Here is a 15,074-nt window from a genome sequence, read left to right as displayed (position 1 = left end):
TTATTTTATATAGAATAGAATAGAATAGAATAGAACAGAATAGAATAGAATAGAATAGAATAGAATAGAATAGAATAGAATAGAATAGAGACAGGGCTAGTGTGTATATTGTGTATAGGCCTAACGGTATAAACATAATGTATAGGCTACAATGTATTAACAATGGAAATAAAACCTTACTCAGAATGTTCAGTATGCAATGCAATACACAGATCAAATGATAAACAAATCATATAAAAATCACAATAAATACATAATAAAAAAAATAAAATAAAAGTATTTTGAAAGATTCTGGGAATAAACTTTTGTGACCTTTCTAAAGACGTGACGCTGACTGGGTCAAGCTTACGTGCCTACAGACATGCGTAGCACATAATGCACGTTCACATGCGATATTGCCATAGGACCGTAAAAAGACTGGTAGTAAAAATCATTTTAGCTGCTGTTTGATGACGCCATAGACCACGAAAGCCATTTCTTACAAGAAAAGCAACAAAAAGCAGCCTTTATGTGAGAAAGTGATTTCTACAGCAGTGAAAATAGTTGCCTGACAAGCCGAGTGACGCACAGAGAAGTGATGCTTATTCATGAATGGACTGAAGATATAAAGGTTACGTAGCTCTTCGTCTCACAGCAACGGGGTGATTTATGAAATGGCACATTTTCGGTAGCTACACACTACTGTGAACAGTTTTTTATGTGTCTTAATTCTCCAGTGTTTTTATACGTCGTTTCTACAAGATAACTTTGTTTAACAATAGTTGTGTTAAGTTTTTCGAATTTATTTAATCAAATCGCAGCATGCCGTTGATAGATGCTGTCAATGCTTACTGAGCATGCGCAGTGGCGCACTGCACTGAAGCAGCAATTGGCGGAAAAATATGAGAGCGTATGTTCTTTATTGACAAAACAGGTAAGTACATGACAGTTTTCCTGTTGATTTTGGACTAAAATAAAAAGTACATTAAATGCGTTTTAAATTGACTGCAATGTCAAATGTTTAGTCGCTAAGGAGTAGCAGTTGAACAAGTTGCTTTCAGTAACAATGTTTCCGAAAATCTGTGGAAAATGACGTCGCGTAACATTGTAGAAGTCAACTTTAGCTACAGTGTTTCTCATGTTTTACAAATGGTAACACAATACTGCTTGTACTTTTAAGGTCCATCTCTCTGAGAGAAAAGGTGACCAGCTGAATCCTCAGAAGCATGTCAGGTAAGAGGTAGCCTACACGATTTGACACATAAGTAAATTTGCAGAGGTGGACAAATAACCAACACAACTTCCTTACTTAAGTGAAAGTACAGATAGGCCTACTACTGGTCAAATATTACTCTGTTACAAGTAAAAGTTGTAAAGACCGATTTTTAATTAACTAAAAGTGCAGAAGTTGGCTAACTACTCGTTTTTAAAAGTACTTAAGTATCAAGTACTGTATCAAGTAAAAGGTAAAATGTCAATGCATTGTTTTATTACTGTTGCATTATACCTCTGAGTATGCTTCTGAATATATGCCTGCCTACCTACCCTCATATCAATATCGTGTTGCAATATCACATTAAGCTATTGTGCTCCAAAAAAAGAGATAAAATTCGCATTTAGAAGACCGAACCCAACGTTGAAAATGAAAATCAGGTTGATGTCAGAATTCAACGACAGATTGATGTTAATCTCCAACGTTGGACAGACGTACTGTTGTTGAAAATGAAAATCAGAGCATCAGTCGGGTTCTGACGTCAACCTGACTTTCATTTCCAACCAAAATGCAACCCCTGCAACCAAAATCATCCCCTCCCCTGAGTGACGTTACAACTTTCTACTCAAGGACCTTGACAGAAATGTAATGGAGTAAAAAATAACAAGATTTGTCTTTCAAATGCAGTGAAGTTAGTTAAATTAAAAAGTTTCCAGAAAAAATAATACTAAAGGACAGATACTCAAAAAGTGTACATAAGTACAGTCCTCAAGTAAGTTGTTACTGTCCACCTCTGCAAATTTGATTCCATACAATTGAATTGAATGCATTATCACATCAACACATGTTATTGGAGGAAATCAGGACAAATAGGACACATTACTTTAATGAAGCATGCGAATATTCTCTAACAATTATACTAGAACTTGGTAAAGCATTCCTGTTTTTACATCAGGGTTTATGATAACACTTTGAACTAACAATGAGAAATACACGCATGAACCAACAATGAGAAATACATTGGTTATAGCATTTATTAATCTGTTAACTTAAGTTGAAAATACAACTGTTTATTTTTCATAATAGCTCGGGTCTATTTTACTAATATTAACAGATAATCAGATTTTGATTTTAATAATGTATTGGTAAATGCATAGGTATGAATACTACCTGAAAACCATACTCAAGTAAAAATACAGATACCTTTCAGCAAAAATTCAAATACTACTTGAGTAAAAATAAGGATGAAGCCAGGATTAGTTCAATTAATTAGCTTTTAAAAAACAATCCAGTCTGAATCTTAAGACAAAACAATGGCACTAAGATATTTTAAAAGATATCAGTTGCTTTCAGTTAAAACAGCTCAAACATGCATTTTAGTCTGGGACTAGCCTTAAGCCTTGTCTGTGAAATCGGGGGTTAATGTTTCTGATTTTAACAGTACTTTTTTCTCATACTGAATGTAGGCTCAAAGAGGCACTGCAATATTATCAAGGGATTGTTCACCTAAAAAATTAAAATGTTATGAGGGATTATTTACTCATCCCTCAAGTTGTTTTTTTCCCACCACCATGTCCCTTTAGGGGCTCCATAGGATTCTGCTTACAATCTGATTCTGTGTTTGTGCAAACTTCTAAATCTAATTCTGATGCATTGCATCTGTCTAAATTTTGGTCAAATAACCCTGGTTCTTCATTGTTACTCTCTGATTTTGTAGAGGAAAAGGCTTCGTTCCCAACAAAGAGGATTTTTCCTATTGTTGAAAATGCTTTTAAAGCATCCAAGAAGCATAAAAACAAGAGAGTGAAGAAAGAAAAAAAGGATAAGAGCAAAACCAAGTGTGTGCCCAGCTTCTTGTTGCATGATGGCTGCTGCGAGACAGACTTTACTCAAAAGCAAGAGACTAAAAAAAGAAAAAAGACAAAGAAGAAAAACAAACGCGAGGAAGACTTCCAGAAACCTAAAATCAAAAAACAGCCCAACAAACTCGAAGACACACAACTTCAGCCCATTATCTTCATCTCCCCTGATCAGGAGACAAAACAACAACATTCAACTGAGAACGAGAGTCATAGAAGAGTGAAAGAGAGAGGGAAGATTAAAAAGAGAGTCATTTTCAACTTGCCAACTGAGACAAACCAACCTGCAACTAATTACAATGAACATGGAAAGAAGCAGTTTGTGGGCGAAAGCAGCTTGGAATCCAGTACAGCTGAAGAAATGAACAGCCAAGATCTGTTTATCACACAGAAATCGTTCTTGGATCCATGTGTGGAGATCTCCAGCAGCTCAAGCTGCAATGAAGCCACTATAGCCACTGAAGCCACTGCAATGAAGGCACCAGAGAAGAGTTCAAGTAGGTCAACAGCTGAAGCGACCACTCAAACCGAGAACTTCTTTACCTTCTCAGCGCTCTCCAGCTCTCTCAGGTTTCAGCAGCAGCAGAACACGGCCACGTGCTCGGAGGAACCGGTGGACCTGAGCTTGCCGAACAGAACAAGACGAACGCACAGGCCAAAACATCCCGCCCTCGAGTCTGCAAATCCACCCAAGCTGAAGATATCAGACACGTCGAGTGAAGATGGTGATGCGGGATCCAAGAGCAAAGGTGATCTGCTCCAGCTGAAAGTCGTTCAGACTCGCTTGAACGAGTCTTTCTTTTTTAAGGTGAAGGGTGAAGATTCACCAAAGCCCATGTGCCCTTTGATGAAGTTCACGGAAAGCGTTGAGAAAAGAGGGAAGAAGTGAAACCGTACCAAGCTAAAATGTTACAGATTCGTGATGGGAAAAAAAGTAGAGTTCTGTGGACATTCAAAATAAGACACAAAACTTAGGCATTTGCAGTTTTATTCTGTATAATTACATTGTTCGCTTTGATGTTAACATCCAGTTAAATGTTCCTGTATATGAATCTTCCATGTCTATTGTTTACAAGCAAACATTGTTCACAAAAATGCATAACATTAAAATAGTCTCATGTTGTGTGGGGAAAAAAAAGGAAGCTACAGTCTAATTGTGTCTAAATAATTTGATTCCCATCCACTTCCAAAGGTGAAAGAACACATAAACGGGAATAGTTACTGGCAGCAGAAGGCTGTAGAAACACAAGCTGCTTGCACTCGTGCAGCCTTGTGGGAAATTGTCATCCACTGTCGCTGAGTAAAACAGTCCAGTCAAAGAGATCAGCGGCACAAGAACAGTTACAGTAGACAGGGAGAAAAACATTGTGGCAAAAAACTATTTGCTTTCTAAACTCAAGATTCAGTGGGTTTTTCAGCTGTTTCGGCCGTTTGGATCATTCGTGCATCCTGTGGGATCATGTTAGGAATACCATCAATGATAGGATATGCGATGCCAAGCTCTTCGTTTATTAATTCATTGTTCCTTTCGTCATACCTTGAACAAAAATCAGAATACATGTATTAGCATTACAATTACTACAATTCCTTTTGCAAATTTACAAAATACAGTTATTATAAAACATAATAAATTATAATGGGATCTCCTTCATAATAAAGAAGGATGCTTTCATAAATATTAATTATGATATGAAATAATATCTACCATTTTTTTCTATTTTTTTTGGAAGGTGCAATTTAATTAATAAATTAATATTAAAATAATAATTCAATTCACATGTATTTTTATAGTGTTTTTCACAATACACATTATTTTAAAGCAGCTTTACAGAAAATGCATGAGAATTTAGACTGATCTGTTATCTGTTACATACAAAATCACGGTTAGCGAAAGGGTATTAATTTAAACAATGTAATAATTTAATCCAAAACCAATTAGCTCATATAAGTGATACATACCTGTTTAAATAAATGATCACAATTTAATTATAAGGATTATATCATAAAAAAAAAATAGTCTCGTTGTAATGTTATATCTGCCAAGGTAAAAGTTCGCAAGGACAATTATCAACCAGTGGTATATAACATCAGCACTGCAATTAAACTCCTATGATAACTAGCATTAACTTACATAAAACTATTATGCATGATAAACAATCATACCTCAAGGGTTTTTTGGACAGTGGACAAACAAGAAACTCGAGGAGGGACACATCAAATGCCTGACTCTCACTGCCCTTCACTCCATCACTCCGACTCCTCTGTTGTCCTCGGATCTTCACAGGACGCAGGAGTGTCTGGGCGCTCACAGATCTCTGCACGCTAAAAACTCCAGTGGCAAGGGTCCTTAATGCATGAGACATATCCTAAGAGAGATGGATGCTGGAAAACTAACTTGTTTTCCCCGTTTGACAGATGCCAACAGTGAACCGGAAGCGCTAAACTTGACGCGTCTGTAAACGTGTCCCCTGATCTTTTGCATTGGTGAAAGGTTCCGATGACAAAATGTTGGTTCCAAATGTCATACAACAAGATATAATAATAATTAACTTGACATAAAAGATATTATAATAATTCAGGTGGCACTGAGCCCTTATTATGATTTAGAAACAGACACAATACAATAATTGTGAAATAATTCCATTGTTATACCGTTTTTTTCCATCACGTTTATTATTAATAACAACTGCACTGATCAATGTAATATCCAAAAATATAACGATAAACGTAAATGAATAATCTACTGTGGCAGTGAACCGTTGATTTAGATTTAAGACGGATAATTATCAATAATTGCGAAAAATATCGTGCAATAATGGCATTATGTGAAATTAAATGAAAAAATCTATGACGGAAATAACGCGTTGGTTCCAAGAAATCCTAGTGAGATGAATGCATACGCATTTCAAATATATTCATTGAATAGAATTGTGACATTGTATGCCTCATTTGCATAATATTTTCAACCAGTTTGTGTCGCTCTTGCCTAACGCAATACAAAACAGAACCCCAGCATTGTGACACTGGAGAGAGGACAGATTCCTCATGACCAGCAGATGTCGCCAGTGAACCGTTTGTTAAACATCACACACTCTTGCAGCAGTGACGAAACTTGACTTTTTAGAGCTTTACTTGTTGTGTGAAAAGAGCAGAGACTTATATCATAGGCAGAAGCTTCCAGGAGTGCATTTAAAAGTAATAAAAAGTCAATGACATGCAATCTCCCAATTTTTATAATGCACCATGTCATAAAGCTTGAATAATTTCAAATTGGTTTCTTGAACATGACAATGAGTTCACTGTACTAAAATGGCCCCCACAGTCACCAGATCTCAACCCAATAGAGCATCTTTGGGATGTGGTGGAAAGGGAGCTTCGTGTCCTGGATGTACATCGCACAAATCTCCATCAACTACAAGATGGTATCCAATCAATATGGGCCAACATTTCTAAAGAATGCTTTCAGCACCTTGTTGAATCAATGCCACGTAGAATTAAGGCAGTTCTGAAGGCGAAAGGGGGTCAAACACAGTATTAGTAGCTATGGTGTTCCTAATAATCCTTTAGATGAGTTTATACAGCCTACTCGATGATGTTGAGCATGTTTGCATGGATTCATATGACCTCTGTAAACATCAATGGGTCACTCCCCCCAATATCCCTAAATATCAAAGACATTTCATGTCAATATTTCTGTGGTTTCGAGCTGATGAGAGTAAGAGGCTTGGGAAGAAACCCGGGGGCTTGAGCTCAGTTCACCGACCTGCCAAGCATGTCAAATGAAACCCGCTCAAGGACAGACTGGTGTGTTCTTCGTTGCACTGAATGAATTGATTGCCTCTGCTATGTGAAATCTCACTAGGCCTTAATTGTCCCTTATGTCTCTTTGGAAGATGTTTACCTCTGTGTCGGGACCATCTAATCACTGGGAAAACAAATAGACTAACAAATACATTAGGCTACATGTTCCTGCTTGATTTTTATTGGTCAGTTTACTGCTAAAGTAAGATATTCCTTGATAAACATGGCCACTATGGTTAGCAAAAATGTTTTGAAAGTATGAAAAGAGAGAAACCTGAAGTCAGTTATGCAAATGTATGTGAGAGCCGAAGGGTTCTTGCCTTTGGCTGGGATTTTCTATCTCCATATTAAACTGTGTCAGTGATATCTGCTTGTAATTCTCTGGTGAGGTCTTTTCAACTAAAACAGTTTGTTCTTCGTCAAACGATGACAATTAGACAATTTCGCTGTCGCCTTCTGTTATGATTTCCTGCCAGCAACCTTCACAAACGGTTTCACAGTTGCTAGTGAATCCATTTAATCAAGCTTGAACTCTTTTCTGCTCCATTATCTACCACAGCAGGAACGCTGAGCAACATAGGCTACGATTGCATTAACTGTCATTGTTTTTTTTCTTTTCATTTTCCGTTAATGCAGATGGTGCCAATGGCGAGATGTAGCCTACGATTGAACAATATGCTTCTCGAAATGTGTGTGGGCCAGCACGCACCAGATGGGACTGGCTAATTTCTCGCACACGAAAGAATTAAAAACCATACGGTTTTACTTCATTTAATTCAGCTGAATTTAAGGGTTCTAAATCTCCTTGTTTTAGTTTTTTTTTATCTATTTTTTCAGACGGAAACATCTTCATTTATACATTAAGGTTATGTTACACATTTAAAACACACAGGCAGTATATTGTTTGCCCCATTTGAACAACAATTAGATGCACTACAGCAGATATTTCCTTATAGAGTAGGCGTAATTGAATAAACTCAGAGGATTGGGCTTCTCAGCCTGTAGGATTATGAAGTTCAGAAGTGCTAACCCAACACTTTTAGGGCCTGATAACAAGCTCTTGAAATGCTCTGGGCTTCTTACACTTCTAATACTCTCATCAATGAGACAGTGAAGCGGGGACAGTTCTGCCTTAATACCTTTGATTAATGATCATGCTCAGAATTTATAGTGCTAAATTAATTCTGGTTACTCTGCGAGGGTTTATCATCAAAGCCAAATTTATGGATGTATTACACCATTCACTATGTACAATGTTATTAAATTAGTTTTTACAGTCTAAAATATGTTTAATAACAGAAAAGGGTAATCCTACCTTCCTTTACAAATGTGCTGAAATATTTTTACCAACTGAATTCACTCAGATATTTATTTTTGATACCATTGTCTTCCATTTCCACTAAAGAGCTTTGGTGTACAGCCATTGTGTTTCCAGATATAAAATATGTTCATTTTCCCGCCTCAGAAGGTCAGCCGGAATAGGAGTTTTATTATCTTAGGAGGCAAACTGCATTTCTGACAGGTCTGGAAGTGCAGAGAGAAATAGAAAGAAGATGAGAAATTGTTTCATATGATCGTCTCAGTGTTGATGTGTCTTTTCCTCCCTTCTTAAAAAAAAAAAAAAAAAAAAAAAAAATCAATACAGGCAATTTCAAGGATGCAGGTATATTTGAGACTTCCTGCCAAATGCACTTCTAAAACTAGATTTTCTATCTCAGGGGGTATAGGAGATTCATTCAAGTTTCTTTACCAAGAGATTGTCACGAAAATGTTGAGACACTTCTGTGGCTCAAATAATAGCAAACCATGATCTTCAGTTCCAACCCGATCTCACGAGAAGACATTATTTTACAAGATCGCAATTTCACATGAAATTGCATGTGTGGGTTTTAGAACAAGCAATTTTAGAAAAAGCATGATGGCCCACTCCTAACCACTAAACCTGTGTCTCTGTCAGTGGGATGTAAGCAGATTGTATGAATGAGATTCATGTACAAATTCATGCAAATTAGCCACAAAGTCACCAAAATGTAAAATGGTCGCATTTTCATATAAATGTGTTTGATTTGTATGAAAATGTATGATTGTTAGGAAAAATAGTAGCCTAAGGTCCACCAAGTCACCAAATTGAAAAATATTGGTGATTTAAAATTAAATTGTACAATGTTATTTACAGTACATAGCAATATATGAAAAAGAACCATGAAGATCCACTGGTAACCTTAACCGTCAGTGGGGCGGAAGAAGATCGTACGAAACCGTGCGGATGAGATGCCATGCGTGTTGCCAGTTGTCTTTGGAGTTCCAGCATTTCCAATGTCATCACCCCCCCCCCCCCCCCCCCATTTTTTCTAGTAAACCTTTTTAAACAGAACGACTCGTGAAACTGTTGTTCCTTGTTAAAGCAATGTGTGTGTCTGTGCTTTAAGGATTTGAGGGATTTGGATAGCTCAGAGCTCAAGTGAGGTTGTCAAGTGTTCCTGACTTTGATTAAATGGGTTTTGTCCCATGGTAGATGGTAAGAGAGAAAATAAGTTTTTCTCAAAAGCAGAAACTGTGAATGAGGAAATTTAATTTCGGTGAATGCCAGAGATCTTTTTAAATGAATAGAAAACCATATGAACAGATTTCTGCCATTTTTTTTTATCATTATTACTTAGATGAAACCGTGTTTTAACCAGCTTTAGGTGGTTAGAAGGCCACCAAGCAGGTCAGACTTGTGTTTTAGAGGTAATAAACACTGAGGCTTAACCAGTTTAAACCAGAAAAAAAACGTTGGTTTCATATGTAAAATTCAAGCATGAAGAGTTAAAAGTTTTTAATATTATTTATAAAGATTATTTACATTTATAAAATATCCTTTTCCACATCAAATAATCACAACCATCATTCACAAACTTGAAAGAAAAACATAAATTAGTGCTACACAGTAGCAAAATTGCTAAATGCTTAAAGACACAAGAGTCAATCATACAGAAAAGCATTTGAAGGGACAGTTCACTCACAAATTAAAAACAAATTTCTGTCATCATTAAAACCTCATGTTAAACCAAACCTGTATGCCATTCTTTCTTCTGCAGAGCACAATATTTTTAGTGTTATTTTTATTCATACAATGAATGTCAATGGTCAAAATTGTTGTTTACCAATATGATTTAAAATGTCTCCTTTTTTTTGGAGACATGTAACGTTGTAACTCACTGCTTAACTACCATAGTCGGTACATTGTTGAAGAAATCAACTAGCTAGTCGACTGTTTCCCGAAACCATAAATCTGTCCTTCAACCCCTTTGATTAATAATATCAAGCAGGTGGTGGAGTAATAACTTCTTTTAATTAATCAGTTTGAGATCGAATTAATGCCAGGTTTTTGCCATAAAGCATGGACATGGCATCACTCTTCAAAAACACACTTTAAATCTCTTGACAAACTAAAAGCCGTAAATGAAAATTGCATATATTCTAAATGAAAGATATAGATTGTATTGAATGTCAGCATGTTTATTTAGCTCAATATAAGGATTCATTAAGCCCACATGTCATGCAAACAAAAAACTGTGCTTCTAAACTCAGGTCAACCACACAACTTTGCGATGCTGTTTGCTATGGTTTCAGGAAACACAGACTCGCTGAACTGTGCTGATAAAAACGGAACTCGCGACCATGGTTGGCTAACAGCGCTTTTGGGAAATGCACCCCAGGTTTGGAACAACATGAGTAAATGATAAAAGAATTTTCATTTTTGGAGAACCATCCCTTTAAGCATCAGTGTTTCAAAACCAACAATCTCTTTTGGTCAAAATTAAATTCAGGAGACGTTCCATGAAGTCTTTGAGGTCCGGCACAAGACATGAAGAAGTTTACAGTGTTAAATAACAGAGAACAGCACCCTGTCCTCCAGCTGATGACACAGCGATGTGTGTAAAGGGACAGTGATATGTCCCTTAAGACACCATGCCTATAGAACTTTCCCAGGCAATATGTTGGTGATTGTCCATTTTTGATTGCTGCACTTCTGAAGGGCCAGCTGATATCCAAGATCCACTTCCACACTTTCCACCAATTCCAAACATCGCTTCGACTTCCTATTCTGAATGGAGCCTCCCTGCAAGACACAACAAAAGAGTGAACAATGAAAAAGTTGTTCCAGGACCAAACAAGATATTGATTTAGTAACAGTAAGCAGGATACTTCTCAAAAAAAACAGGTTATATGATCCATGAATCTTAAAATCCCCAGAATCCAAGTGACTCTTAAGTGAGAAATCAAAGCTACATTTTTTACACCTGAAGAAACATTCCACTTTTAGCCAGTAAACACAGTATGAAATACACCGCTGAAGCCCAAAGCCTTTTAGAACAATGTCAAAAGGAAAGTGATGTTCCTAAAGTGGTTGCATCTGAAGAAGAGCCTCAAGGATTCAGTCTTACAGTATTGAAGGAGGCTCCGGAGACAGCTGAAACATGAAAGAGGAGGCCGTGGGCGATGTGTCGCCCTCGTCCAATCATCTGCTACCGTATGAAATCCAACTCAGACAAGTTGAATGAAACGCCAAATGTCTTGCTTCACTGGCTAAATCATATTATTGAAGATACACAGTTGGAATATTTGTTATTTTTGTGCCGCTTTATTATATTCATGGCTGCAGCATTAGCATGTGAAAACAAAATGTGATATACTGTGCTGAATGTGAAACTAAATTATTGAAGAGAATACCATATGATATGGTGCATTATGTTATGGAAGTTTGCCATGGCAAACATTTTAAACAATTTAGACGGTAGAGTGCAAAGTGCATAGCTATATCAAACTTAACAAAACAAAAAACTTGCACTATTGAAATCTCTGAAAATATCATTTTCAATTCAAGTAGTACAAAAACTACCAGCCCGATCTCACGAATTCGTACGAATTTTACGAGGTAGCTAATTCGTAACAATTCATACGACCTCACTCGTACGAATTAGTATGATTCTGCTAAATCGTACATATTTTCGTACATATGAGTTCGTACGAATGACCTAGCCCTTACCCCGCCCGTAAACCTACCCATCACGTGGGTTAAGACAAATCGTACGAGTGAGGTCGTACGAATTAGCCACTTTTTCGTCGAATTCGTACGAATTGGACATGAGATAGAGTAGAAACTACACATAATTTCTTGTGGTCATGTAGATTATAAACCAGGCATTATTAAAACCGCTGTAATTATAAAAGAATCTGGCATGCATCATTTAACAGGTGTGTATCACCGATAGGGACCGCTACATCTGCTTCAAATATGTCCCTGAAATAATAATATCACTGGTGCCAAATGACCTAAAGAGCTAAATAATACATTTCAGCTGGGTACGTGTGTCAGGTAAGCTTAACGGCGCATTCATTCACGACTTGCCAAGCGGTATCATGGATACAGACAGATTGTCAACAGACAATGTAAGTCGATAAAGACTTAATTAAAGCCATTTCTGATGCTCTCCAATGAGCCAAAAACCAGTTCACTCTTTCACTGGCTTTGTCATCAATTATTCATCACATCTAAAAGGCCACAATGGATTTGATGATTTCAGACCTGATTCCATTTTAAGAAACTCCTGGATAAAAAAAGGTGGCCGCCATAAAGCCTTTATCCCACCGAGCTCATCTGAGACTTAAAAACACGTCCCGAGGGTTTGTGTGAGAATTGATATCGTTGATACTCTTACACTTTTCTCGATAGCGTGTGTTTGTTCTTCTACTTCGACATCTCTCCCAAGGGGTTAGCATTACCCTTTCCTAATAACCTGTTCTGACATTTCCACCACACTTCAGCTAAACCTTTTAGATGACACCACCTGCTGTGACATATATTAATTCATCCACCTTTTAATAGAGACACATTCATTACGCGGGTCGTGTGCAGATGAAATCAAGATGTCTGCTACAATCCAGAACGACGCTTGAGGTGAATTAGGAGCGCTTTACAGCACACACACACACACACCTCTGAATTATTAATGCTCAATATCCAGAAAGTGTCTGTTGCAGTCACACAGCCAGAGGGCTAACAGATGCTGCAAATTGACAGCGAATTTTAAGGGAAAGTTTTGGACTAGTACTTTATATGTTCACAGAACTTCATAACAACAGTTTTGACATTGGCTTTTTTTACATTTTCAACATTTTTAGTCTTATGTTGCTGTTAAAGTCAGTAGTATGTTCCTGCACAACCGGAGGCTGCAGTTTCAGGACTCCAGTTCTAGGGCCGGAGTTCCAGGACCCTAGTTTTTTTGTGACAGCGCCACCTACTGAACTGGATGTATAACGGATATAACGGCGCCTACCGAACTGGATGATGAATCTTGTCAGAAATATATACATATATTGAAGATTACAAATACAAAAGCTCCTACAGCAGGTGGATTAGAGCAAGCTACATGACAATTTAAAAGATTAATTTTACACTTTTACTTAAAATTCACTTTAAACCACCATCGAGTATTTGTATTGTATTCTGGTCAGGGTTTAAAATGGTTTTAAGTTAAAAAATTATGTTGAAATACAAAACCACATATATTGAAATCGTGCATTTATTAGCTTTTTGTTTCAGGTGAAGAGATGCTTCTTAGCTTTGTTATCATGGAGGTCAGAATGAGGAAGAGTACACAGGACCGTGTCATGCAGAAGGGGAGGATTATGGTCACGTTGAACCACATGAGATGAGATGACAACTGTACAGCAAATGAGAGAGTGCTGAGATCATAACTGATGCAAATCAGGAAGAGGAGACACAGATCTCTCTTCAGATCGCATAATTCAGTGGAAAATGAATAGAAATGTTATTCTATTCCTAGACTTATCTAGGCACCAACCAATAGTTAGCATACAAAAGTTATTTATGCAACAATCATACAATTTATCTAGAATATTATTACTTTACAGAGCATGAGAATACTACATTTTTTGAGCATGTGATTCATTGTTTGCTTTGCATGTGTACCTGAGTGAAGAGCCAGGAGAGCTTCATGTGCTTGTTGCTGGCGTAGCTGCATTCCAGCAGTCGCGGTCGGCCATTCACGTCCACCAGGCACTTGTTGTCATCGTCGTCGATGGTCGGACTCAAGCCTCCAACATGCAACTGCTGAGAGTTTGAGTAGTACACATTCTGAAACAACACAAGAGAAAAACAACTTTTAAATGACACATTTAATGTTTAAAAGTGTATACAAATATGTATTAAAAATATGCTAGGCTAATGTTAACATAAGAAAAAGTGTAATAATTAAGCAAGAGCAGGTGTGAGCGGTCAAAAATGTAGGCTACTTTTCTTCTCTCGCGGAGGAGCGGGAATTTTATAGCAATGTTAAAACGCACATCAACCGATCACCTATTTAGCGTTCATGTAAACACTACATTTAGATTCACATTCAGTTAGAGTGAAACCTATGCATGTAACCCCTACTACTCCGCTTTCTCCACAGAACAAGAGCCTGCTAGCTTAGCTTCCAAAAAAAGATGGCTGACACTATGTGTTCATTCTGTGAGTGAGATACCACCCTCTAAGTGGGTTGAAAACATGCGGGACAGCCTCTACTACTGACTGTAGTCTTTAGCCTCTGGCCAAAAAATCCTGCGATGATGCAAAATGACGATTTTTGCGTCATCTGAGAATTTTTTTTGTCCAGACAAAAAATACATTAATCTCTCATCTCAGGGGAATATGAGGATGGAAAGCATGGTAATTCGAAAATACTACAGGTTTTCTACCAATACAAAGTTTAATGCTACGCTAAATTCTGAAGTATCCATTTTAAGAGACGTTCTCTTAAATCCAAGTCCTCAAGAGTCGAGGCCAAAGACGATTCAAAAGACCAGCAACATCTTTGTTTTCAAGTAGCAGGGAAATAAATAACCTATGGAAATCACGCAGAACCGTCACAACTCTGCTGTCATTATGTTAAGCCCGCCCACCAACTCTATACACGATGTGATTGGCCTGACCAAAGTTTGTTTTTTCCAGTTCGCAAGCCAACAGAGAATTGCTAGACCACACTGGCTGCTAAATAATTTTTGCTGCCGCTAGGGTGCATCTAGATTTCTACACGTTTACATAATTGTTTGATGGCATGTGGGGCAAATGGAATGGAGTCCTAAATCAATAGCCTGGGGGTTTGGATGGACTGATATTTTACTTTAAAAGCCAAAGCTTTTAGATATCCCAAATAATTTTTTTTTTTACCATC

At 37.3% G+C, this 15,074-nt stretch overlaps 4 protein-coding genes across 9 annotated transcripts in view; 1 reads left to right on the top strand and 3 right to left on the bottom strand.

The window, feature by feature from the left end:
- The first annotated feature begins 363 nt into the window (after positions 1–363).
- On the top strand, positions 364–4,172 carry LOC120459040 (uncharacterized). Of its 2 annotated transcripts, XM_039646925.2 has the most exons (3): positions 364–913; positions 1,160–1,212; positions 2,910–4,172. In XM_039646925.2, exons 2-3 carry the CDS (start codon positions 1,206–1,208, stop codon positions 3,938–3,940), a joined length of 1,038 nt encoding a protein of 345 aa, XP_039502859.2. In that variant the 5' UTR covers positions 364–913; positions 1,160–1,205; the 3' UTR covers positions 3,941–4,172. The 2 variants fall into 2 exon arrangements, with proteins under 2 accessions (XP_039502859.2, XP_088983841.1); XM_089127715.1 differs by having other exon boundaries at positions 364–1,212.
- On the bottom strand, positions 4,023–4,417 carry LOC120459042 (phosphatidylinositol N-acetylglucosaminyltransferase subunit Y). The gene has a single exon (XM_039646929.2). It carries the CDS (start codon positions 4,415–4,417, stop codon positions 4,202–4,204), a length of 216 nt encoding a protein of 71 aa, XP_039502863.2. The 3' UTR covers positions 4,023–4,201.
- Positions 4,023–5,521, bottom strand: pyurf (PIGY upstream open reading frame). The gene is made up of 2 exons (XM_039646928.2): positions 5,215–5,521; positions 4,023–4,588 (listed from the first exon to the last, which is right to left on the bottom strand). Exons 1-2 carry the CDS (start codon positions 5,412–5,414, stop codon positions 4,447–4,449), a joined length of 342 nt encoding a protein of 113 aa, XP_039502862.2. The 5' UTR covers positions 5,415–5,521; the 3' UTR covers positions 4,023–4,446.
- Positions 5,522–9,655: 4,134 nt separating this feature from the next.
- Positions 9,656–15,074, bottom strand: part of galnt18a (UDP-N-acetyl-alpha-D-galactosamine:polypeptide N-acetylgalactosaminyltransferase 18a) — a 63,038-nt gene continuing 57,619 nt past the window's right edge. For all 5 annotated transcript variants that reach the window (XM_089127506.1, XM_089127505.1, XM_089127504.1 and 2 more), the window contains 2 exons: positions 13,832–13,996; positions 9,656–10,957 (listed from right to left, as the gene is read on the bottom strand). In XM_089127506.1, coding sequence (XP_088983632.1) covers positions 10,811–10,957; positions 13,832–13,996 — 312 coding nt within the window. In that variant the 3' untranslated portion in view covers positions 9,656–10,810. The remainder of the gene's footprint in view (positions 10,958–13,831; positions 13,997–15,074) is intronic.

Source organism: Pimephales promelas, chromosome 25 (assembly GCF_988280905.1).
Source record: "Pimephales promelas chromosome 25, fPimPro1.hap1.1, whole genome shotgun sequence".
Lineage (NCBI taxonomy): Eukaryota > Metazoa > Chordata > Actinopteri > Cypriniformes > Leuciscidae > Pimephales > Pimephales promelas.
Note: the sequence above shows the minus strand (reverse complement) of the source record. Positions and strands in the feature narration are given on the sequence as shown.